Raw genomic sequence first — 23507 nt, forward strand, 5'->3', positions numbered from 1 at the left:
AGGGCTCAGCCCCGGGGTGGTTAGGCACAGCTGTCAGTGGGGGCGGGCCCAGTCCCGCGGCAGCTATATGCCGCCTGTCGCTGCTCCCGCAGCCGCCGCCAGGGGGCATGGCTATGGTTTGGCCCCGCCCAAATCGCGTTTCCCAGGAAACCGTACCGCTTCCGACCAATAACACGCCCAGGCCAGGCACTGCCCCTGCAGCGTCTCGCGAGATTTCCTTATTCAGGGGGTTGCTCGTGGACTACACCTCCCGGCAGCCGGCGGGGCAGGGCCTCCGCAGCCAATGAGGAGGAGGGACGCTGGGGTGGGTGGGGCTGGCTGAGGCCAATCCGCCGTGGGCAGCTGAGGCGGCGGAAGCGGAGCTCGGTTCTCGGCGGTGGCGGCTCAGCGACGGCTGCCGCGGGGGCGCCCCGGGCACAGGTATCACCGCAGGCAGCGCGCTCGTCACTGCCTAGTCCTCGGGGTCGAGGGCAGCTCCGGAGAACGGGCTGCGAGTGGGGAGGCGGCGCCGCCCGCTGCTTCAGTGTGCGACGGCGGCGAGGGGAGCCCGCTCCTGGCGACAGCGCCGCGGAGCAGGGCGAATAGCTGAAGCAGCAGCGAGAAGAGAGGAAACGAGAGGGAAGGGGTGGAGCCCTGCAGGATGGGGGAGGAAGAGCGGGAAGCAACGGCAGCAGGACAGGACAGAGGAAAACAGGGTTGAAAAAGGCAGGGCGGGGCCGAGCTCTCGGGCGCTGCAGGCCACACTCGGTGTGGGCAGAGGCAGCACCGGCCACCGCTGCGCTCCCGGGAACATCCGGGCCCTGCGGCCCCTCACGGCGGCACGGCTGGGCGGGTCCGGGCACTACGGTCGCCCTTCATTGGCCAGCGTTGTCCTCCTTGCTATTGGCTTGCCGCCTCGCGAGGTCATTAGCACGGTCGCTCCTCACTGGCTGTGGCGGCCTGCGCTGGATTGGCTGGGGCCAGGGTGTCGCGCAGGCATTGGCGTAGGGTTGGCAGCGCTGCTAGCGTCGCGCCCAATGAGCGGGCCGGCAGCGGGGGGCGGTGCCTGCAGGGGGTGCCGTCTCCCTCAGCGAGGGGCGGGAGGGGAGGGTCGCCGGTAGCGTGACGTACTGTGACGCAGCGTAACGGTCGGCGGTGCCCGCAGGCGGACATGAGCTCGCAGCAGTTTCCCCGATCAGGCGCGCCGCCCGCCGGCCTGGGACCAGCGGCTCCGCCCATCCCTACCAGTGGCTCCGCCGGGCTCATCGCCCCCGCCACCACAGGTAAGCGGGCTTCTGGCCCCGCGGGAGGCGCGCCCTGCGCCGGTCTCCGCCGGCGTCCGCGCCAGGGTGTCTCCGCCCACACCGTGTGTCCCATTCTTCTCTCCCTTGGCTTCTCCAGTGGTCTCGGGCGGTGTGTGGGGATGGGGTGGCACTGTGTGCTGGGCAGGACGAGCGAAGCGGCCGCAACGGCGTGTGGCAGCCAGCCCGAAAGCTGCCACAAGGTGAAAAGGAAATTAGTTGCCGACTCTGAAAAGCGACGTCGGGGCAGCGTTGTTTCTTTTGGTTTTCTAAAGCATGTTTGCTCGGCTGCTTGCGCCCTCAGCTCATCTGCATGTTCTCAGCAGAAGTGATGAGAATAGGAGAAGAACATTTCACGTAGCTCAGAATGGGCTGGCAGCCTTGATACGAGCTAGTGCTGTCCCTACCGAGGTAACAGGTTTTCAGCAGGCTACCAGAGGCCACTGGGGCAACAGCAGCAGCTTCATTTTCCCGGAGGTTTTATGTTTATTTTTCAGCTTGGTAGTCACATACATAGCACTCTTAATAGCACTTGTTTGATGGGGGATTTTCTGGTAATTACTGAAGTAATTGAAAGAAAGATGAGTCAATCTTTGGCTGGGAAGGTTGTTTAGGTAGACTTTTTGGAGATGACTGCAGGTTGCCCACCATTACAGGCCCCATCAGTTGTAGTTCTGAGGGGAGCCACCAGAAGTGGTGCCAGAGTTCTTAGGGTTTTCATCACTGGAATACGCTTAATCGTGAAGGCAAATGTATTGATTTAAACTGTCCCTGACATCACATCTCTGATCTGGTGGGTGACCAATGCAAACTTGTTCAACTCTTTTACCTTTCTCCTCAGAGTTCCCTGTTTCTCTTTTTCATTAGTGAGTGATGAATCTAGTCGTGACTCAGAAGTTGCTCCTAGAGAGCACATCGGCCCTGGTGCATCTATACAACCTCGAGAAGAAAAGCAGGAACCGGTGGTGGTTCGTCCTTATCCACAGGTTCAGATGTTGACACAGCACCACCCTGTCCAATCTGGTACTCCAGTGACAGTGACAGCACCACCAGCGCATTTGACTCCAGCTGTGCCACTTTCCTTTTCAGATGGACTTATGAAGGTAACAAGGATGGTTGTGATTCATATGGGAAAAAGTGCAGTCCATGCCATGGGATAGAGTGTTGAGCAAAATTAAGTTACACCAAAAACTTACCTGCTTTTGCTCCTTAAAGCTTTTCATGTGTGCTTCTACTGGCTGTATGCTGCCTCATGGGTTTAGCTCTTCCATACAATACACTGAGAATTTTGTAGTATCACAGCATTGGGGGGGTGTTTGTTTAAGAGAAGAGCGTTTTTATCAGTTTCTGGAATCTTCCCTTTTCTCTGCAGGAGTGGATGAGACTACCAAAGTAACTGTTAACACTCCCTGTTTAGGTGAATACCATAGCACTAATGGGTTCTGCTCGTGGCTCAGCCTGTGTTAGAAACTGCACATTTGCAGTGTAAACAGGTGCCCCTTCTTTGTCCCGAATGAAAATGGAATAGCTCTGAATGACCAATATCCTTTCTCCTCAAATACTTAACCGTGCTTACCCTTGCACTGTCTTCCCAGGATTTGACCCCCAAAAATGGTTTCTGATTCAACATTCAGCTGTCATTTGGGATTGCCCACATTTCTGTCTTTGTATTCCTCCTAGCCTCCCTTGAAGCCCACCATGCCCAGCCGGCCCATTGCTCCTGCTCCACCCTCCACTCTGTCGGCTCCCACAAAGGTTCCTGGGCAAGTTACTGTGACCATGGAAAGCAGCATACCACAGGCTCCAACAATTCCTGTGGCAACAATCAGTGGGCAACAGGTCAGGTTTGTTTGTTGGTTGTTTTTTTTTTGGGGGGGTTGTGTTTGCTTTTTGTTTTCCAGGTCTCACTGCATGGTCAGGTGAGTGCTAATATTGGTACAACTGAGGTGGGCTCTTGCAGCAGGAGGGAACAGAGCTAGAGCAGGCTTCCGCAGTCAGCAGCCGCTGGGTGTTGAATCAGTTCTGCTTAGAGCTTGAAACCTCAGACTCAGTTATCCCTAGCTCTTTAGAAAGCTGCTGATTTGTTGTAATTGCCCAACTGATGTAGCACAGTGAGGCTCTGATAGCAGGCCTGCATTAAAGATACTATGGAGCTGAGTCTTTCCTTAAAAGCTCCTGCTGTTTCAGTGTCCTTGGGAGAATTTCTTGTGTAAACAAGGGATTCATAGCTGCAGTGTTCTTCAGCTTTCCTGGGAGCAGATCAGGAGACTTGTTTGGAGTGTGACTAGTGACAGCATTTGAGGGGAGGAGGTGTAGATAATGCTTTAGAACATTGTTGTGGTTTTTTTTTTCCCCCTCTAACTTGATTGCAGAGCCAGTCCTTATGATTTGGAACTAGCTTGCCAGAACACTCATCACTAAACCTCTGAAGTCTTAGGGTTTTGATTTAAAATGCCTTTAGGTGGGTTTGAGGCTGGCCAAGCAGTTTTGGTGGATTTTTATAGTGGTAATACCTCAGGAAAGTCTGGAATTATAAGCAAATAAGGTTAATTTGTTTCAGCATTTGCCAAGTTTCTACCATTCTCTGGATTTTACTGGAGGGGTGGTATGAATATCACTGGTGTCAAAAAGCCTATCTCTGGTTGGTATCTGGGTGACTTTCTACAACTCTTTGCTGTCTTCTGGGTCTTAGGTAATAATGTGGCTGTTAATTCTTGCTAAAACAGCTCATAGTTCATTTTGGGTTTTGTTATTTCTTACGCTCTGCAGGGACATCCTAGTAACTTGCATCACATCATGGCTACCAACGTGCAGATGTCTATCATCAGAAGTAGTGCTCCTGGGCCTCCACTACACATTGGAGCTTCACACCTACCCCGAGGTAAAGATCTAGCTGTGCTGTCCCCACCTTCTGTTCACAGCCTCTCAGGCAAGGTGCATCTAGCCTTCCTCTCTACAGTTGTCCTTGCTGCTAACACTGCAAATACTTTAGCTCTTGAAGCTGCTAAATAGGTGCCTGTTAGGAATTATGTTGCCTTCAGCCATTTAGGGCAGGGTGGTGTGACAGTGTCTAAAATGTTGGCAGATGCCAGATTCCAGTTCTGTTCCAGTTCTATGCTGTGAAAGCAGTGAATGCTTTAAGGAAGAATATGTACTGGTTTAGACTGGCCTATCCTGCAAAATGGTAGCAAATGTTGCTCAGCAGTGACAGTGGCACCTGAGCAGTTGGGAGGCATATTGTAGTACCCAGCTGTCACAGGATCGCTTGTGTGCTTTGTATGTGCTAATACATCATATGCTGTGCATTTGCATTTACCCTTGAGTTCAGTGTTGGTGACAACTACAGGTTCTTGTCTCCCAGGGTTTTGGTTGCTATGGCTTACAAAACAGATTGGCTCCTCCAGAGAAGCCCTGGGCTCAATACAGCCTGGCTGATTGCTGACTGCAGATTTACTGTCAAAAGCTTGGGTTAAGTTTCTAGTTCAACTTCAAACTGATCTGAATTCATAGTACACTTACTTTTAGGATGAAAGGAAATAAAAATGTTACTCAGTCATTGAAGAAAAGACCTGATCTTTTACTAGAGCAAGTGGGAGGTCTCTGCAGCTGTCTTTGTAGCTGAATTGGCATGTAATGCTGTTCTCTTGATTTTTGTGGGACAGCTGCCACAAACTGTGTAATATGATTTAGTACATATTTCCTTTTTCCTTCCTGCTCTTTTTTTACTTAGTTTAAATGTGAACTTCTGAGGTTGTAATTTTGGTTATGGTCGTCTACAAAAGCTTTGCAGCCTGATCTATCAAATTGTTTCAAGGGTTTTGTTAGGTTTTGTTCTATTGCATGTGTATGTTCCTTCTGAAAGCCATCAGATGCAGTGAGCTTATGCTAGCTGTCAGGTGACTTATTTACATATTACCCCAGTAATCAGAGTGAATTATTTCTACTGACTTCCATAGCTTGCAATAAAAAAAGATTGGATTCACAGTGTAAGGTTAAAACAGGGGAATGAGAAGTATCAATAAAGCCAGGTCATTCAAAACAATACCTGCCCTTCCCCACATACTTTGGTGAATCTTATGTGTGTTTGTTGCAAGCTTTGCCAGCTTGCATATGTGCTGACACCTTTGAAATACATTAAAACTGAAATGTATACCAGCCAGTGTCGGTCTGTCTCTGCAGTCATGCTGGAGCCATTTGGGTGCTGGGTATTTTAACACACTTGGTTTTTTCCCCAGGTGCAGCGGCTGCTGCAGTGATGTCCAGCTCTAAAGTAACTACAGTCCTGAGACCAGCTTCACAGTTGCCAAATGCAGCTACAGCTCAGCCAGCAGTTCAGCACATCATTCATCAGCCAATCCAGGCAGGTAGCAGCCAGGCAGCTCTGCAGAGCCTACCAGCTCCAAGTCCTTCCTGACACTTGCCATATATAAGCTGTAATTATGTATTTACTGGCTTGAGGCGACTCTTGGCTCTCTTCCAGTTCTGCTTCTTCAGTACCAGTTCCCAATAGCAAATAGTGAAATTGTTGTACAAGTCCTGTGGTTTTATTTTCTTTGTGGTCTTGGTGGCAGAAATTGGGTTTTTGCCTGACTCCAAACTGGGAAGAAGGTTTAGTTCAAATAGACTCAAGTTTTAAGATCTGAAAGGTCTGGTGTGATATGTTTGTGTATATTCCTAAGTATGCTTATTGATGTAGAATTCTGAAAATCTCCTTTTACTATGCATCGGTACACATACAGGGAGAAGATTGTGGGTACCATCTCCCTGTAATTGTGCTAGTGTTGAATGTTAAGGGGTTAAAGAAATTTGCATTTTCTGTTGGAATTCTGATATGCTTGGATCAGGGTTTCTTTTTATTCTGGAGAGAACTGACCTTTAGCTTTTTTCTTAAGACCTTCAGGGGGATCCTGAAAAAAGGATAGATCTGCTTAGGGGGTTGCAGGCCAATCTGAAAAGTCTGGAAATGCCTCAGAGTCCTAAAACTGATGATATGTAGGAAGACCAGTGTTAGCCAAGTAGTTCGTAGTTATGCTCTGAGCAGCAGAATTCATTCTCTGAATGTGTCTCTTTGATTTGTTTGTACAGTCTCGTCCTCCTGTGACAACTTCGAGCGCTATTCCTCCTGCTGTGGTGGCAACTGTCTCAGCCACAAGAGCTCAGTCCCCTGTTATAACTACAACGGCAGCACATGCTACAGAGTCAACCCTCAGGTAAAGACACTTTGAAATCTGGAGTGCTCTGATGTCACAGGGGGAAGGGGAAGCATTCTTGTGCAGAGCTGATCATTCCACATCTAGAGGATTATGTTTTACAAAAATAGCAATGCTTGCACAGTGCCACTGCTTCCAGTTCTGTAAATAAAAATTCCTCTGAAGGTGAACTTCAGAGATTACACTGTGGCTGGATTAAGGAAAGACCTTAATGAATCCATTTGGAAGTCCTACTTCCTGGAAAGCAGAATTTCTGTTGCAGGAACCTGTGGCTAGTTGGCCCATCATTTTAATGAAGACAGTGAAAAATGATATGTGAATGTTGAAAAGTATCCCTGACAACGCTTCTTTTATGAACCAATAGGAGCTATTGATAAGTTTGCCCTCCTCGTTGGGTATGTAGGACAGATGAGGACAGAGCAGTGTAGTTCACATTTCTTATGCTGCTTTACCATGTACTTGATACCACTGCTGTGTGTCCTTGCATTGTACCTCCTATTGAGTAGCCACACGGTCATCTCCATGATAATTTTTCTTTCCCTGCAGTCGACCCACCCTGTCTATTCAGCAGCACCCACCTTCTGCAGCTATTAGTATCCAGCGGCCTGCACAGCCCAGGGACACAGCGACTCGGATTACTCTGCCCTCTCACCCAGCCATAGGAGCACAGAAGCCACAGCTCCACACCATGGCTCAGGTAAACTGCAAGAAGGAAAAAATCCTCTTGCTTCTTCTAGATGTCTCTTTTGCTTATATATTGAGGGCTAAGGTTTGGGAAAGGAGTTAGTGTTAGGTTAGAAATCCATGTTCTTTAGTCAGTGCAACAGGATTGCATACTAAATACATGTTTTTAAAGTACTCATCTTTACTTGAAGGTTTTCTTTTACTTTCATAGAAAACTATTTTCAGTACTGGTACTCCAGTGGCAGCAGCAACGGTGGCACCTATTTTGGCAACAAATACCATTGCTTCAGCAACCACAGCTGGTGAGTGTTCACAATGCCTGTTGTAGGGAGTGGGTTTTGTTGCTTGCTTTTGTTGAGTTTCCCCCTTAAAGACAGAGCCAATTTACTGTTGATGAATTCTTCATTTATGGTGAAGATTGCATTTGGAAGTGCATGAGAAGACTTAGTGGGCTCTTTAGGGAGGTTGTCTAGGTTGGATTTTTTGCCCTCTCTGTTTGGAAATAGATGGACTGGTGAGACAGGGCTCTGTAGAAAGATCTTCTATGTTTGATTTTCTTTTCCTTTAGGTTCTGTGTCTCACACCCAAGCGCCTACAAGCACCATTGTCACCATGACAATGCCTTCCCATTCTTCCCATGCTACAGCTGTCACGACCTCAAACATCCCAGTTGGTGAGTGATTTCAGTGTTAAGAGGAGTGTGTAACTGATGTTTTGATTCCTTATGCTAGTAATTTTGTGCATATTGGCAAATTAAGGAGGGGGAAGAAAAGCAGCTCAGGCTGGGAGAAACCAGTTGACAGGTCTGCTGTGGCATGACTTTTTTAATACCAGAAAGAAAGAAATGTTCTAGGAGTAAGTAATAAAACTGCTCATTAATTTAATTTTTAGACAAATCTGGGCCTTCTGTCATTTCAGAGTCTGCAGCTAGAAATTGTAACTGCTTAGTGATAGAATGACTTTCATTAGTTGATTTTATAAGCTTCTTCCTGTGCTTCTTGAGGCATTAGATATAGTCTTGTTCAGTCTGATTTTGGAGGTAAAGCACTGGAGTCTAACAGTAGGGAACTTTATTTGTCTGATTGGGCAATCTGCTTGAGATGTTTCCTACAGAACTGCACATACTTCTCTTTATCTCTGCTTTCCTGCTGACCTCCTTCTTGTTGTTTCAAAGTCTTGTATTCTCATTCACTACTATAAATTTCCAAGGAATGAAGTTAGATTTCCATACACTGATGTTTTCTGTAAAGCTTTTGTATATGTTTTCTTAGCTTCTATGCATACTTGCCTGCTTTGATCTTACTTCCGTTGATCTCTGTCAAGTTCTATTTTGTGAACTGGGGTAAATAAGGTCTTGACAGCAGGAAGGATTTGGTTGATTCTAAAAAAAAAAAACCCTAAATATTATTTTGAACACTGGAGTAACTTACTCTGATAGCAAGTATAATTTCTATACACATTTATAATATCCATCACTTATGGTAGTAATTGATGAAAAATGCTTTGCTTCCCTTGTTCTTTCTGACTTTTCTGGAAACCTGTCTTCACTGGATAGGAAATTTGGGGTTGGGGTGGTTTTGTTTGGGCTAAGGGGGAAGGGAGTGGTATTGGTGCCATTGCAGGGATTACCAACTTTGACTGTTGGTTGATGACATGTTTGTCTTTATGCAGCTAAAGTGGTTCCTCAGCAAATCACACATACTTCTCCCCGGATCCAGTCTGACTACACAGCAGAGAGGAGTAGTCTCATACCCCTCTCTAGTCACCGGGCATCTCCCAACCCAGTAGCAATGGAAACCAGAAATGACAACAGGTGAGGAAATAGCAGCTCTGTCAATGAGAGTGTGAGTGGGTTTTGAGTGACAGGCTGGAAATCCTGTGGTCTGAAAAGCTGGAGGAGGGAGTTGGGGATTTGGTAGTTTTGAATTCATCACAATAGTTGAGACACCTGATAGCTTATGACAGATAAGATTGCAAAACTCAGGAGTGGCCCCAAGGCAGGGATTAATGGTGAACTGTTGAATAGCTGTGTGTAATACTTGCTCTCTTTGACACCTGTAGGCAGTCAGTGCCTGTCCAGTTCCAGTATTTCTTACCAACATACCCACCCTCTGCCTATCCTTTGACTGCACACACCTATACTCCCATCACCAGCTCTGTGTCCACCATTCGCCAGTATCCAGGTAAGAACAGTCTGGGGGCAGCCTATCTTTGACACTTTGTTCAGATGTCAGCTTACATACATACCTCAGTGATAGGAGAAGCTAAGAGGCTTTTGTGCTTGATTCTAACAATTGGTCACAAGAGCCCTTTGGTGGCTTGTTGGCTCAGGGGAACTCACGCACAAGGAGTATTGTACTATGTCAGAGGCCTACTAAATACAACTAATAATAGGTTTTTTTTTTCTCAGAAGTTCCACATTTGATATTCAAGGGTTTGCATCTCTCTGAGGAGAAGGTTTTGATTTTACACATCAGAACAATTCAACTCCTTCAAACCAGTGACCTTGCACATCTTCATTCCCTGATGTTTGGACAGGCCCCTTTTGATCTCTTTGCCCATGAGTGTACAGTTTGGGAGAGAAACCAGAACCAAAAATGTTAAAAATAAGCTGCATTCCACACTTTTGCAGTAGTGTTTTGTTTGGGAGGATGGAGCAATTAACATGTCTGAACTGCTGCAGTAATTTGTAGACTGTAAAAGGTGTGTAATGTGAGCCGTAGTATTCTACCCAAACAGAGGTCATTTTGTGATAAAATTTGGAGCATTTTTACATTACTGAGTGCTTGAGGACTGTTCTCTGTAATGGGATCGTGTCCACAGGCCAAACAGGAACATGCATGGTTTGGATTGTCATGGAATACCTGTGTCTGCTGGCAGCATGCTACCCAGGAGCAGTATAGAGGGGATATGGAAGGCCTTGTAGGTGGCAAAGGCCATTTGCTGAATGGGAAAGTACACACAGGGCACTGAGTTACTGGGGCTTCTTATTTCTGTCACTGAAATTCTACTGAAAAGTTGCAAGTCTTGACTGTAAGTCATGTTAAGATTTGAGGTGGACTTTAGGATGATTAAATGTCTCACAAAAGCAATGGATGAGCTTTTTTACCTTCCTGCACTCTGCATGAAGGTTTTCAAGGACAACGTGCAGTTGAGTGGTGGTACCTGGTGTTGACAGCTGTGGTTACAGACCCTCTGATAGAACATGACTGGAATTCCAGTTCCAGCAGCATGCCTGGGTGATGTTAGGCTAATGATAATTTTCTTTAAAGGCAGATATAGATTGTTCAGCAGGACCTCATTGACAGACATACTGCTTGTTAAACTGACATGAAGCATCAGTGAATGTGCTAATCATGTCAGTAACTGGTGACAACATAAAGCAGAGGATTCGGGGTATCAGAAGGGATTCATACCTCTGCTGAGCACAGCCATGTGGGAGCTGTGGTAAAAGCACAGAGGTGGTGTTTAAAAAGATCACTGAGATAAGGAGAGTTAATGCAGGTTTTTTGTCAAGAATGTTAGCTTTGGCTTTCCAAGAGCTGGTTGTGTTTTGTATAGTCTTCTGAAAAGACTTTGTTAGATAGAAAGTTCTGCATTGAGAGTGTTTCCCGTAAGATGTTCCACTAAGAGAATTAATGTGCCATACTTTATACGGAAGCCGTTTTCAGGAACCTGGTCACAGATTCCAGGTTTCTGACAGCTGATTTTAGTGTCTTGTCAGCACAAGAGCTTGATAGAAATCCTGTGACAATGACAAAACGAGCTTGTTCTGCGGTGAGAGACCTCTCTATTGTTAGCAAGCAAGTCCATTGTTGGCAAGTTTTCACTTGCTTTCTGTGTGTGGCTGCATAAGTGGTGGTACTGTTTTGTAAAGGACATCAGGAGCTCCAAGATCTGCAGTGAATCTAACATCATTGTTTAGTATGCTGGGAGAAGTGTAGTACACTGTACAGTGGATCTGGAAAGATGGAATTGGCAACAATTTTCTGCTACATAAATATTTTGTTTGTTTGAGCCATGGAATCCAGCCTGTAATTGCAAGTCCTGTTCTGCACCAGATAAGATTGTACTCAACTCCAGGACGGATTGTCCACTTGCACTAAGGAAAACCTTCTTTGATTATGTGGGTGGGGAAAGGGGATAAGGAAGATAGCCCTGTTTTAAGGTACTAATACTTGAGTCTCTGCATTTTCTGCTTGGTTTTGTACAGTCAAAGGTTTGGAGATTTTTACTTAATGTAATGACAAGCTCTGTGGAAAGAGTAAATAAATGGCTTAGGCTTCTGATTTTTTGTCATGATGTTTTGGGGTTGTTTTTAAAGAAGCATGGAAAATGCCAAGTGTTGGTACTTAGAAGCATTGTGAGTGCTGGATAGTGAGCAGAAACGGTGCAGAGCTGTCTGAGACTGGAAGCTGGATGCAGATATGGAATCTGAATCTACTTAGTAGTAGAAGTAAATCTGATCTGTTGCAGTTTGAAAAAGGGAACGGAAATACAGTAATGTTTAATTCTTCTGGCAGACAGTATGGCCTCTCCACTCAAATTTAGTGCAGCAGTGAGTGGGCTGGCAAATGAATTTTTCAAAGCAAAATAGTCTTTGAAAGGAAGTATTTGAGTGAGAGGTGCTAGGGGAACCAAGGTAACCTATGAGGTAGGTCTGACAAGGTGTCTGTGTTCTGCTCCCAGTTTCAGCCCAGGCGCCCAACTCCGCCATCACAGCTCAGACTGGTGTTGGAGTGGCCTCCACTGTCCACCTCAATCCCATGCAGTTGATGACTGTTGATGCATCCCATGCCCGTCACATCCAGGGCATCCAGCCAGCACCAATCAGCACGCAGGGAATCCAGCCAGCACCAATCAGTGCCCAGGGTATTCAGCCAGCACCAATTGGGACACAAGGACTCCACCCTGCTGCACCAATTGGCACACAGGGACTGCAGCCTGCACCAATCAGCGCTCAGCAGCCACAAGCTGACACCAAGACTTCAGGTAGGAGCAACTAGCAAAGTCCCTCCTTTGGACCCAGCAATGGAACAATGAGCAGTGGAACTTCTGTCTCACTAATCTGGATTTTTTTCTTTCTTTCTTTCTTTGGCTCATGATCTTCTTGTAGACTCCACATACATTCATACACATTCTCCCAGCACATATTTTCTACCTATCCCTTAATTTTATTTATTTTGGTTAAGTGTACTGGGTGGAGTGGGTGGGTAGCATGGAATAGGTTACTTCAGTGGAAGAAAAATGGTAATGCCTGCATTTAAACAATCCTCTTCAGTAAGGCCTTCTGGGAAGAGCCATTTACAAGTAAATCATGTTCTCCAAACTGTTCCAGCTACACATTAGAGCACAGTAGCAATGAAAATACAGCTAGGTAGCTTCCACAGCTGGTAACCTGATCTGACTGTGATAGAAATCACCTGTCATTAAAAGTCTTTGGTCTGAGGAAACCCCAACAATGTACTTAAGAAATGGGAGATGGCAGCCAAGAGAATGTGTTGTTGCAAGGCTGGCAGACATATTGCATGGTAGCTTCCTGACTGCTCGAATGCTCTGGTCAGTTTGTGGGCCAAACAAGCCTTGGCAGAAGGTCAGAACATAAACATAGCTTATGGTGCTTGCTTACATGTGGCATGTATTGCCACGCAGACTCAACCAGGAGTGTTGCTCTGTTGACCTGTTTGTGTTGGAGATCTCTCTAGTGATTTCTGTGTTTTCTATTTCTTCTGGAAAAGATTATTTCCCTAGCAGCAGTTGTTAGGAGGGAGGTAGTTTCCATCTTCCCTGCAGAAGCGTCAGTGATCAGATTGCTTGTAGCAAAGGTATATTGCTTACAAAATAGCCTGAAACCACTGCAAAGACTGAGGGAGTCCGGGGAATGTGGACACCATGTGCTCTGCAAATACCTGCTTTGTCATGGAGTTCCTCAAGTAACTGCTGCTTTTTCCCCCTCTCTATCTGTTCTTCTCTCTGCTGCATCAATGTCCGTCTCTCCCAGCAGTAGTCTTGGCAGATGGAGCCACCATTGTTGCCAATCCTATTAGCAACACATTCAACACGGCTTCTGCAGCAACCACGGTTGTGCAAACCCATAGCCAGAGTGCCAGTGCCAGCGCACCAGCCCAGGGCTCTTCCCCGCGCCCAAGCATCCTCCGGAAGAAGCCAACCACAGATGGGTGAGTAGAATTGAAGATGACATGAGAATGACCCTTCTGTGTGGTCTAGCCTGACTAAGAGGAATCATTTCAGTGGAGATAAGAAAAGTTCTAGCAGGTTATTCAGTCAGCAGTGGTTATGAGTAACCTGCTGATCTGTGACATGTGCTGCTTTTCCTCCCCCAGGGTAGGATATAGTTTTCTCTTGCTGTCAGTACTACAATAAGAGGGACGGTTTGTGTCCTAGCTTTTGAAAGTGACCTTTCAAGGGAAAGTGGATTTGAGGCTTTCTTGCTTAATTTAATAAAAACAAAGAATTCATCATCTACTAAAATAAGAATTCTATGCTTTGTCTTCAGTGCTTTTCTTGGAAGAATATGTGGATGAGTAGAAAGGATAAGATTAGTACCCTGCTGTGAAAGCTGATTAGGAAAAAGGGAGGGAGTAACTTAAACTCTTAAAATATTTTATGTCTGTCTAATTTTAAATGCCTGAATAAAGAGGCAAGAGACAGCTTTAGAATTAACAATGAATTTCCTCCCAGTAACAAAGGAAAATATTTGGAATGGATGTGTCCTATGAGATTAAAATTGCCTGTTTTCTTATTTGGGTGGAAACCTTTTCTCTAAGGCAGAGGAGCTGCAGCCTGTAAAACTGAAACAGAAATGAAAGAAGCAGAGGTAGATCACTAAAGAAGGCTTCTCTTTGAGAGGTTGATTATACCGGACAACAGTCTGACTTGCAGCCCCATAGGAGACTGACTAGTCTCTGAAAAATACATTCCTGTATTCAACCCTGTGTCCACTTTCAGGGCCTGAGGTTTTGGAGTCAGGCTTTGACACACTCCAGTCCAACTAAACGAAGCAGATCCCTGTCTGAGCGCTGTTTAGTTCCAGATGATTTGCTCAGTCTTGAAATAGCAGCAGAGGACAGTGGCATGGCCAGACCTCCCTTTGTCTACTGTTGGAGCCAGGCAGTCTCAGCAAGATGCTCTGACTGGCAGGATAAAAGTAAAGCTGACATTCATGGAGAAACCCTAAAAGGGGGTGAGACTAGGCCAGAGCAACTAATCTTTTATCTGCAGAGAAAATCTAACATCTGATTTGAAAACGGAGACTGTAGCAAATCAGTTGTGCTGAAGACAGTGCAATGATGCAGCTGTAACTCCTGTTCTGGTTTGGGCCCTTGCCCTCAGTGGTGTTTCACTCTGCATCAGGGAGGTGGGAATATGAGATCTCTGTCTCTTACAGGCTGGCAGTTCGGAAAAGCTTAATTCCACCTCAGCCACCTGAAGTAACAAGCACACGCGTCGAGAGCACCATGCGAAGCACATCTGGATCACCAAGGCCTGCTGGGTAAGACTTCAGGAAACAGCCAACTGCATTGCAATAGCTTCATTGTATGTTTGATTTTCATATTCTTTGGCTATTGGAGTGTTTCCCTTTCCTTTTGGAAACTTAATCTATTTTGAACTTGTCGGTGTGACAACGTTGAACACTTGGCTAGTTCTGCTGTTGTGAAGCTGAGGTCCTTCAAAAGATGTGGTTTTGAGCTTTTAGAGAAACAAACAAATCTCTGCTCTTGTGAAGGATGAGCCTCAAATGTTGTTTTCTGTGGTGCATGGAAGTCAATGCTGAAGAAAGGTAGATGGAGCTTCTGCCCTGCTTCAGTGGATTTCAATGGCTTTACAGTTTATTTTATAACTTAGCTACAGTGGGAGCTCCTGCAAACAGGGGATGGGGGCAGCACAGCTTTGGGTAAAAGTTCCTCATGTCTGCATTGTGAAATTATCTTGATCCTTTCACAAGTATTTTGAAGTTACCTGGAATCTGTTATGGGAAGAAAATAGCACCTATAATAAATACAAAGGATTAGAAAGGGAGTGGAGGAGGAAATGTAACTGAGATGATGTAACACCTGTCTCAGGAGCACTTGTGGGTGCAGGAAAAACTGGACAGTCTGAATCCACATTGTACTAGGTAGCCATGACTGAGGTGGAGTTAACTTCAGCTTATTTTGCTTTTTTTGTGTTACAGTGCCAAGCCAAAACCTGAAATTCATGTGTCTATGGCCACTCCAGTCACTGTGTCTATGGAAGCAGTGCCCAGCCAAGGCAGCGAGCAGCCTACCATTGCAGTCCCCCCTACCTCCCAGCAGCAGCCTCCCTCTGCCATTCCAACAATCATTGCAGCAGCCAGTCCCACCTCGCAGCCTGCAGCAGCACTGTCCACCATTCCAGGAGCTGTCCCAGCTGCTCCACCAACCTCTACCACAATTGTGGCAGCACCTGCTCCTCCATCAACCATGAGTGGTGCTCTGTCAGCTGTGCTCGGTCCTGCAGTACCAGAGATAAAAATCAAAGAGGAAGTGGAGCCTATGGACATAATGCGGCCAGTATCTGGTAAGTGGTCCTGCTGCTTTTTTTGTTGAGACACAGTAGAGAAATTAGGAGGATTTCAACTCTTTCATCTTGCACCTCTTTCATGGTGGAACAGAGCATCAGTCAAAGCGTTGCCATGTGCCTTAATGCCTCATTAAATTCTTCTCTTCCCCCTCTCCTTTGCCCTAGTGAGGCCACATCTGGTGTATTGGGTCCACTTCTGGGCTCTCCAGCTCAAGAGAGACTACTGGAACTACTGGAGAGGGTCCAACAGAGGGCCACAAAAGTGTTAGGGGACCGGAGCATCTCTCTCACTTGGAGAGGCTGAGAGACCTGGGGTATTGTAGCTTGGAGAGAGCAGACTGAGGGGTGCTCTTATCAATGCTGATCAATAGGTAAAGGGTGGAGTTCAAGAGGATGGGGCTGGGCACTTCTCAGTTGTGCACAGTGACAGGACAGTGGCCAGTGGATACAGACAGAACACAGGAAGTTCCACCTAAATCACAAGGAAAAAAAAATCTGTCTTTTGAGGGAGCCAGAGCACTGGACCAGGCTGCTCTGAGAGGTTGTGGAGTCTTCTCTGGAGAGTTTCAAAACCTGCCTGGATGTGTTCATGTGCAACCTGCACTAGGTGACCCTGCTTTAGCAAGGAGATTGGACTCCAGAGGTGCCTTCTGACCCCCCACCATTTTGTGATTCTGTGGTTCTTTGCCTTCTCTCTAATATCCCATGTTCATGACTGCTTTGTTCATGTTCAAATGAACCAACTCCAAAGAGTCAGTGTGAATTCCTTGCTTAAAACACACGTGTTCAGCAGCACCACAAATATATGATGAGTGAGTTCAGTTAATTCACAAATCTTAAGGTTCACGTCCAGTGCCTTTTCTTGTATGTGAAGAATTAGTGACTGGAGCAGGACTTCATAGGACCATCTTGTCGTGGGTGTTCTATGACCGGCAAATTCTGACCCTTAAGGATCTCAGACACTATACAGCAGCAACACGATAGGAATGCTCCTACATGCATGAGAATCAGAGTTGTGGTTTAGTTACTGGTTTTGTCCCTCCCCTTAAAAGCCATATGTTGTCCTGTGATGGAAGGAGCTGCTTGCTACAGGTGCCTCTGGAGCACAGGCACATAGCATTTGGCTCTTCAGGATTTTTTGTCTCTTGCTGGTAATCATGGGTATGCCAAACCATGAAGAGATCCCATCCCGGGTATTTTGCACTGTGGCCTTAATCAGGGCTGATTGGGCTTTTCCCATGGCACATGAAGGAGTGTTCCTTCAAGATACCTCCCACTCTGCTGCCTGACTTCAGTGGTGTGCTGGAGACTGCGTCAGCCTGCTGATGAGGAGCTGTTGGCTTGGAGGTACAAGTGGACTCTTGCAAGGAGAATGCTGCAGTCCCGACTGGATTGCATGACTCTCTACTTGTGCTACCGGAGGAAAGGGATTTGCTTGCTGTTGACTGTGATCCGTGCTGATGCACACAGAGACTCCTTTACAGCAGCACAAGACAGACGTTAGCACGGATTTCTTCCTGTAACATTAAACTAACATAAGCTTTAAATATGAAGGAACTGAGGAACAGTTGTCTCTGTTCTCATTTTTTATGCTTTTGCATATGAGACACTGGAGATGCTAGCATCTAGACTTGTCCTAGCAATTACTGCTGGCTTAATACCTGGCTCTCTGCACGTGGAACTTAGGTGCTACACATGGAGCTTCACATTACTCACAATGCACTGGAACAGGAACTGCTGTTGGAGATAATGTTCCAATAGTGTTAGTGTGTTGCCTTTACACTGCTGATGGTTTTGGTTCTTTTCTTTCCTTCCTCTCAGCAGTCCCTCCTTTGACTACAAGTACGGTGTCTCCATCTTTGGCATTGCTGGCCAACAACCTTTCAATGCCTCCGAGTGATTTGCCACCTGGTGCCTCCCCAAGGAAGAAACCCCGTAAGCAGCAGCACGTCATCTCCACAGAGGAAGGGGACATGATGGAAACAAACAGCACTGATGATGAGAAATCCACTGCCAAAAGCTTGATAGTGAAGGCAGAGAAGCGAAAGTCTCCTCCAAAGGAGTACATAGGTAATGGCATCTCTGATGTCTTCTTTCCTGTCTGTTTTCCATTTGTTTCTCAGAGAAGGTGCTCTGTCATTCTCCTGCTTCCTAAATAGAAGTAATGCAGAATCCAAGTATCTCTTCCTCAGCACTATCTATAGCATAGACAGTGTGAAAGAGTATGGATAGATTTATACTCCTTACCACTATATATAGAGCCATGTACATGGAGAATGACCTTTCTCAACACAGAGTATCATGTTACATGAGATAGTGCTCACCGTTCTGCTGGAATTACGGTGTCATGCTGATCTCCTACTTTCACCTACTTACTGATAATCACACAGTTCTCCCTGGATCATCTTCTAGATGAGGAAGGTGTAAGATACGTCCCCGTGCGTCCCAGGCCGCCCATCACGCTGCTCCGCCATTACCGCAACCCTTGGAAAGCTGCTTACCACCACTTCCAGAGATACAGTGATGTCCGGGTGAAAGGTCAGTCTGCTGCTCCTGCCTTGGCAGCTTTGTTCATCAGGGTAAACCACTCCAGTGTGCCTGTGAAGGGTGGCTTAGCAGCATTCTCAGCTGGCTGGTGTTGATAAACCATCTCACAGAAAGGCTTTCATAGCAATTTGGAAAATAAGGGCTGATAAGTGAGCTAATGACTTTCATTAGCTAGATGTTGCCTGAATTTCTTGCGCTCTGAAGATGAAAGAGAAAAGGGAAGGACACTACAAACAGTTTTGTATGAGAGAACTCGCATGTTTATTGAGCAATCTATTTATGTACAGTGGTAACAGAAAGCAATTCTGGCAACAACGATGTGTTATGGTGATATGCTTCGGTTTAGTTTTCTGATCTTCCTATTGCCTAACAAACTTGCCAGTTAAATCAAAAACATTCTCCATTTAGAGGAAATAGTCTTGTCAACTAACAAACAGACTTCTGAAGATGAATTTTATTCTAAGATGAGAAAAGTAGAGAAGAAAGAAGTTACATATTATTTATTTAATTTCTTAGTACTTAGACATTTAAAGCAGATTGGGTTTTCACCACTGTGTAAATCAAGGAGGGAATAGTTCACATGTTGGTGACAAAGGATGGACCTTTTACTTAGTCATGCAGGCCACTTGAAACACCCCAAGTGCTACATTTTTTAATGAGATAAAAATGGGATGTAATATAATTGTTCTAGAAACACAACCTCTTGTTGATAAGCAAGAGCAGCAGTGGGAGAGGTGATGTATGGGTAGCTGTTTTCCCCTCTGACTAAAAGCATTGCTCATTCTAACTTCCTAGGATGTGTGGAGAGCAGGATTACAGTTAATGATTCTGTTTGAGAAGAAAGGCCTGATGACCTGCTGAAATTTGAGTAACATATCTTTGTGTTTCCTGGTGACAGAAGAGAAGAAGGCTATGCTACAGGACATTGCCAACCAGAAGGGAGTATCCTGTCGTGCTCAAGGGTGGAAGGTCCATCTCTGTGCGGCACAGCTACTACAGCTGGTAGGTGAAGGGGGCTTGCTGGATTCCTATGAGGCAGGGGATCATGGATTTGTGTGAGACAGGAGGCTGTTTTTACAAACTCAGTTACATGGTCATCTGATACTGGGATACCATAGAGGAGCTGGTGTGTCATGCCCAAAGGGAGTGGGACATGCTTTCCCCTTTCTCAGGAATGTGGCTTAAGTGGCTTGGAAACTTAAGAGTGTTGATTTTGATCCAGACATAAGAGCTGATGTATTTTGTACAGATGATCAAAATTGGCAACTCCCTCCTGCTGATGCACAGGTCTGAAGAAGCGTCTGTTTGGGATGGTGCGGCTGATCTGAGGAGGCAGCACTGATCCACATTCCTGGATGCTTCTGTTTCAGGTTGGGGGTGAGGTAGGTGCTCTGCATTCTAGCACCAAACTCCCCAAAACCTCTGCATTCCTGGAATAGTATTGTGAGAAATAGGGGAAACAGTTCTGGTTAGGATCCATGTTTATTCAGAAGTGGAGCAGCAATCCTGTAAGTGGGCCGTTAGTAAGAATTGATAGTGCCACGCTCTGTCAGAGGCTCCATCTTCTGAATTACTAACATGAGCAGTTGAGAGGGGAACAGATTGTCATCTTCTATGTGTAGTTTTCTTAATGTGGGCAAATGTTTTCTGGCCTAGCAGTGAAACTTCTCATGAAGTGCTAATGTCTTTTAGACAAACCTGGAGCATGATGTGTATGAGAGACTGACTGCCCTGCAGGAGGGACTCATTCCAAAGAAGAAGGCAGCGACCGATGATGACTTGCATCGAATCAATGAACTGATCCAGGTAGGTTCTTGTGGCCTCTCAAGCCAGCAAAGCTGCTTACCCTTAATTACAACACACTTCACTGCAGTCAGGGATAGCTAAAGCTGGCTTACAAAAATCAGAGGTAGGCTTCCTGTGTTCCCAGTGGCATCAGGAGAAGGCAGTGGTTGCTTAGGCTGTCAATGACAACAATGTTTCATTTCAGGGGAATATGCAGAGGTGTAAACTTGTGATGGATCAAATCAATGAGGCTCGAGACTCCATGCTAAAGGTCTTGGATCACAAGGATCGTGTTTTGAAGCTTCTAAACAAGAATGGAACTGTCAAGAAAGTGTCCAAACTAAAGCGAAAGGAGAAGGTCTAAAGCCAGAATAATGACTCTGGAAATGGAGAACATACACATAGTTTCGGTTTACTTTTAAGCGGAGCATCTGAATAAAAAGGATGAGTTTAGAGAACAGATGGCAACAGATGGACATGTGAAGCCTGATGACCTGAAGGGATTGTCACTGATCTGTCATAATGAACAAAGGTTTCTCTCAGGCTCATCCCTTTTTAAAGTCTTTCCAGTCCCATCTATTTAACCCTCCTGATGTGTCAGTGCCTACTAATTTGAACTAGTGCTGCAATGTGTGGTGGACAGAACTCTCCTCCTGTTCTGCAGCTTTTAGGGCCAAATGTGCCCAAGGTGTGTAATGCAGGAGGTTCTACTGGGGACACGAGGAGGCTGACATACAGGTATTGACCCAGACAGCAGCCATGCTTCAAAGCATTGAAAATGACACTGCTTTCAGTTACCCCATTCAGTTCTTGTTCTTCTGACTTTCCAGTTTCTGAAGTAGCCTTCTTAAACCAGTGCCACTGCACTAGGAGATCTGCCACGTTCAGAATCTCTGATGGCTCAGAAGTCCTGGCTGTCAAGTTAAAGAGAGGAAATTAAAAGTTTTAAAAAAAAAAGAAAACTTAAAAAAACTGGGGGGGGAAATCATTTCAAAGTGACTTTGTAGTGTCTGTGTGTGTGTGTGTGTCTGTGCTGGTGCTCCAGATACTTGTTTTGAAGTACCTCTTGCAACAGAGGACTTCCTGTAGCTGGTGTAACGTTAATTGTATGTACCACATACATTCTGAAAACATGAATAAAGGACTTGGAGGTTTTTGTATGCAAGTGGTTTGTATGCCTTTATGCTACTGAACCTTGTTATCCTATAAACTCAGAACCAAGGTAAAACCCTGAAAGAAGCCTTGGGAGAGAAGAAACAGCATTGTGGAAAGTAGCCTCTTGTGCTGTGGAGCAAAGGATGATTCAACTAGGGTTTCAGCTCCTAAGGATGCATTTGTGCATTTAACCTTAATTCTTAGACAGGTTGCTGGATCAGTTAATTTTTAGTCTCCTTAGCAGGAAGCTTAAGTTTCATGAGGTGATTCTATTTTAAGAATCCTCTCTTCCCCTCCCCATCTAGTTCAGGGCTGTTATCTTGACTTTCTTTTTTCAGAACTGAGTTCATTTCAGAAGTTAGATGAGGAAACTGGTATTTAATTCCTTCTTTCTGATCTTTTAACTGGAGAAGTAAGCAGAATGTATATATTCATGTCATTCTTGTGTTTAACACACCCAAACCCAACTTACTTCACATTTGCCTGGATGGCAGTCTCATCTTCATGTTAGTTTGATTTTATTCTTTAGAATAAAACCTTTTGTTGTAAGATACAATTCTAGTACAATGGTAATAGGAAAGTTATAATTGTTTGCTAATTTCCTTGGCTAGAAGAAAGAAAACATTAAAATACCCCTACAAGTTTTACAAGCCCAGGAGGAGTGTGTGTATGTGTGTCCATGTGTATGTTGAAATGCAAGACTGGCATAGGACAAACTAAAATGCAGAAGGTAAGATGTGAAAAGCTGGGCATCAAACTGCCATCACTTTGTATTTCCTGTGCTTCAGTAACAGGGCATACACAAGTGTTCAAGTATTTGTTTGATGTTGTCATGGTAATAGAACACAAATACTGCCAATCTGCTTAGCTCCCTGCAGACTCTGCAAAAGCTTCTCACACCACTATCAAGTTGCCCTTTGTAGGCTCATTGCATCATTGGCAAAGGGCTTTCGGATGAAATCCTAGGCATCGCCACCACAGGGTGAGGTATTCTGCAGTCCTTAGAATCCTTTCCTACCTTCCTCCCCAGAAGTTAAAAACTTCTTCCTTTCTTCCATGCTATTCTCGTAGGCTTCTTTGGAAGGGCTCCTGTAGTGACCTTTATGTGGGAGCTGTCATATTATCTAGACTAAAAGGGTCATGCAATTCCATAACCTTAGGCTGGTGGTAACCTAAGTCTTGTCCTATGGAAACCGTACAGATTCTGTAAGAGAAGGTAAGATGTGACAAGGTAAGAGGTGACATTCAAGTGGATTTCTCCAGATGATGCTTTCTTGCCTCTTATTTATGCTTTGATGGGGAGTAGTGTATAGGAATGTCATGTTACAGTCTTGAAGATCTATGCCAGTTTGTCTCCCAAGGATGAATGTGTGGTGTGCTTATAGTGGGATCTGTAATATCTGTTTTCTCAAGTGTTTTGCCTGCCTTCAGAAGGAAATTAGTGTCTTGCTGCAGTGTTCCTCTATCAAATAACTTGCTGTAGACTGAGAACTGCACCTGGAACACCCTGACTTTTACAGCAACCCCCAGCAGAGAGGCTTTACTCCAAACCAGCTGTGAGAAGTCTCTTCTTTGAGAGTGGATATTGAGCCTCTCTTTTTCCTTGTCCTAAAGCTGCTCATGCAAGACTTGCTTCTCTGCCGTATTTCTAATAAGAGTGGGGTCGAGTGGGTGGAGGGATGGACTTGAGTGCCCCACGGGGGTTGAGATGCAGTTAGAAATATCAGAACAAGTAGGTTGTGTTCTGCTGCAGTTGCCACACTTGGGTTTCTGGCAGTACCACAAAGATACCATTATCCACCTCACTTTAAATAAAACCTGCTCAGCAATTAGGGCTTTTTTTATCACCCTCCTTGCAACCACAAACCACAGGGAGAAAAGCGGCTGCCAGCCTGCCTCAACCACCCATTACTTTGGGTCTGTCCTTGTTCCCGTCCGTCCTCTCAGGCCGGCCGAAGGCACCCGCTGGACGAGTCGCATCGGTAGGTACGTTCCCGTGGAGCAGTCGGTCGAAAAGGTCTTCGGGCCCCTCGCCTCAGCGGGAAGCTCCTACCGACGCCGGGCAACCCAGGGACATGCCGGGCCGTTCGGAAGAGGCCAGGGCCCGCCCCGCCCCCTTCAGTTCTCCTCCGTCCTGAAGTGGGGGCGGGACCGAGCCTCCCGCCCAGGGAGCGCCCCCGCGCGGCGAGACGGACCAAGGCGCTCGCAGCGAGGACAGAGGTTCCCCCCGGGAAGGGTCTCCCTGCCCCGAGCCACGGAATGGATGTTTCCGTCCGCGCGCCCC

The 23507-nt window shown here is 45.9% G+C and overlaps 1 protein-coding gene across 5 annotated transcripts; it reads left to right on the forward strand.

Annotated features, from left to right (window-relative positions):
- The first annotated feature begins 337 nt into the window (after positions 1-337).
- Positions 338-21233, forward strand: SAP130 (Sin3A associated protein 130). 5 transcript variants are annotated; one of them, XM_068145275.1, is made up of 21 exons: positions 338-420; positions 1145-1262; positions 2148-2383; positions 2961-3119; positions 4050-4161; positions 5516-5640; positions 6366-6490; positions 7037-7187; positions 7386-7476; positions 7743-7847; positions 8846-8987; positions 9236-9357; positions 11864-12166; positions 13176-13353; positions 14583-14687; positions 15369-15733; positions 17558-17806; positions 18149-18274; positions 19182-19285; positions 19976-20089; positions 20274-21233. In XM_068145275.1, exons 2-21 carry the CDS (start codon positions 1151-1153, stop codon positions 20430-20432), a joined length of 3183 nt encoding a protein of 1060 aa, XP_068001376.1. In that variant the 5' UTR covers positions 338-420; positions 1145-1150; the 3' UTR covers positions 20433-21233. The 5 variants fall into 5 exon arrangements, with proteins under 5 accessions (XP_068001376.1, XP_068001378.1, XP_068001377.1 ...); XM_068145277.1 differs by having other exon boundaries at positions 17561-17806; XM_068145276.1 differs by having other exon boundaries at positions 13179-13353.
- The last annotated feature ends 2274 nt before the right edge of the window (positions 21234-23507 follow it).

The sequence above is a fragment of the Melanerpes formicivorus genome, unplaced genomic scaffold (genome assembly GCF_026170545.1).
Source record: "Melanerpes formicivorus ecotype bairdi unplaced genomic scaffold, bMelFor1.0.p_v2 SCAF_12, whole genome shotgun sequence".
NCBI lineage: Eukaryota > Metazoa > Chordata > Aves > Piciformes > Picidae > Melanerpes > Melanerpes formicivorus.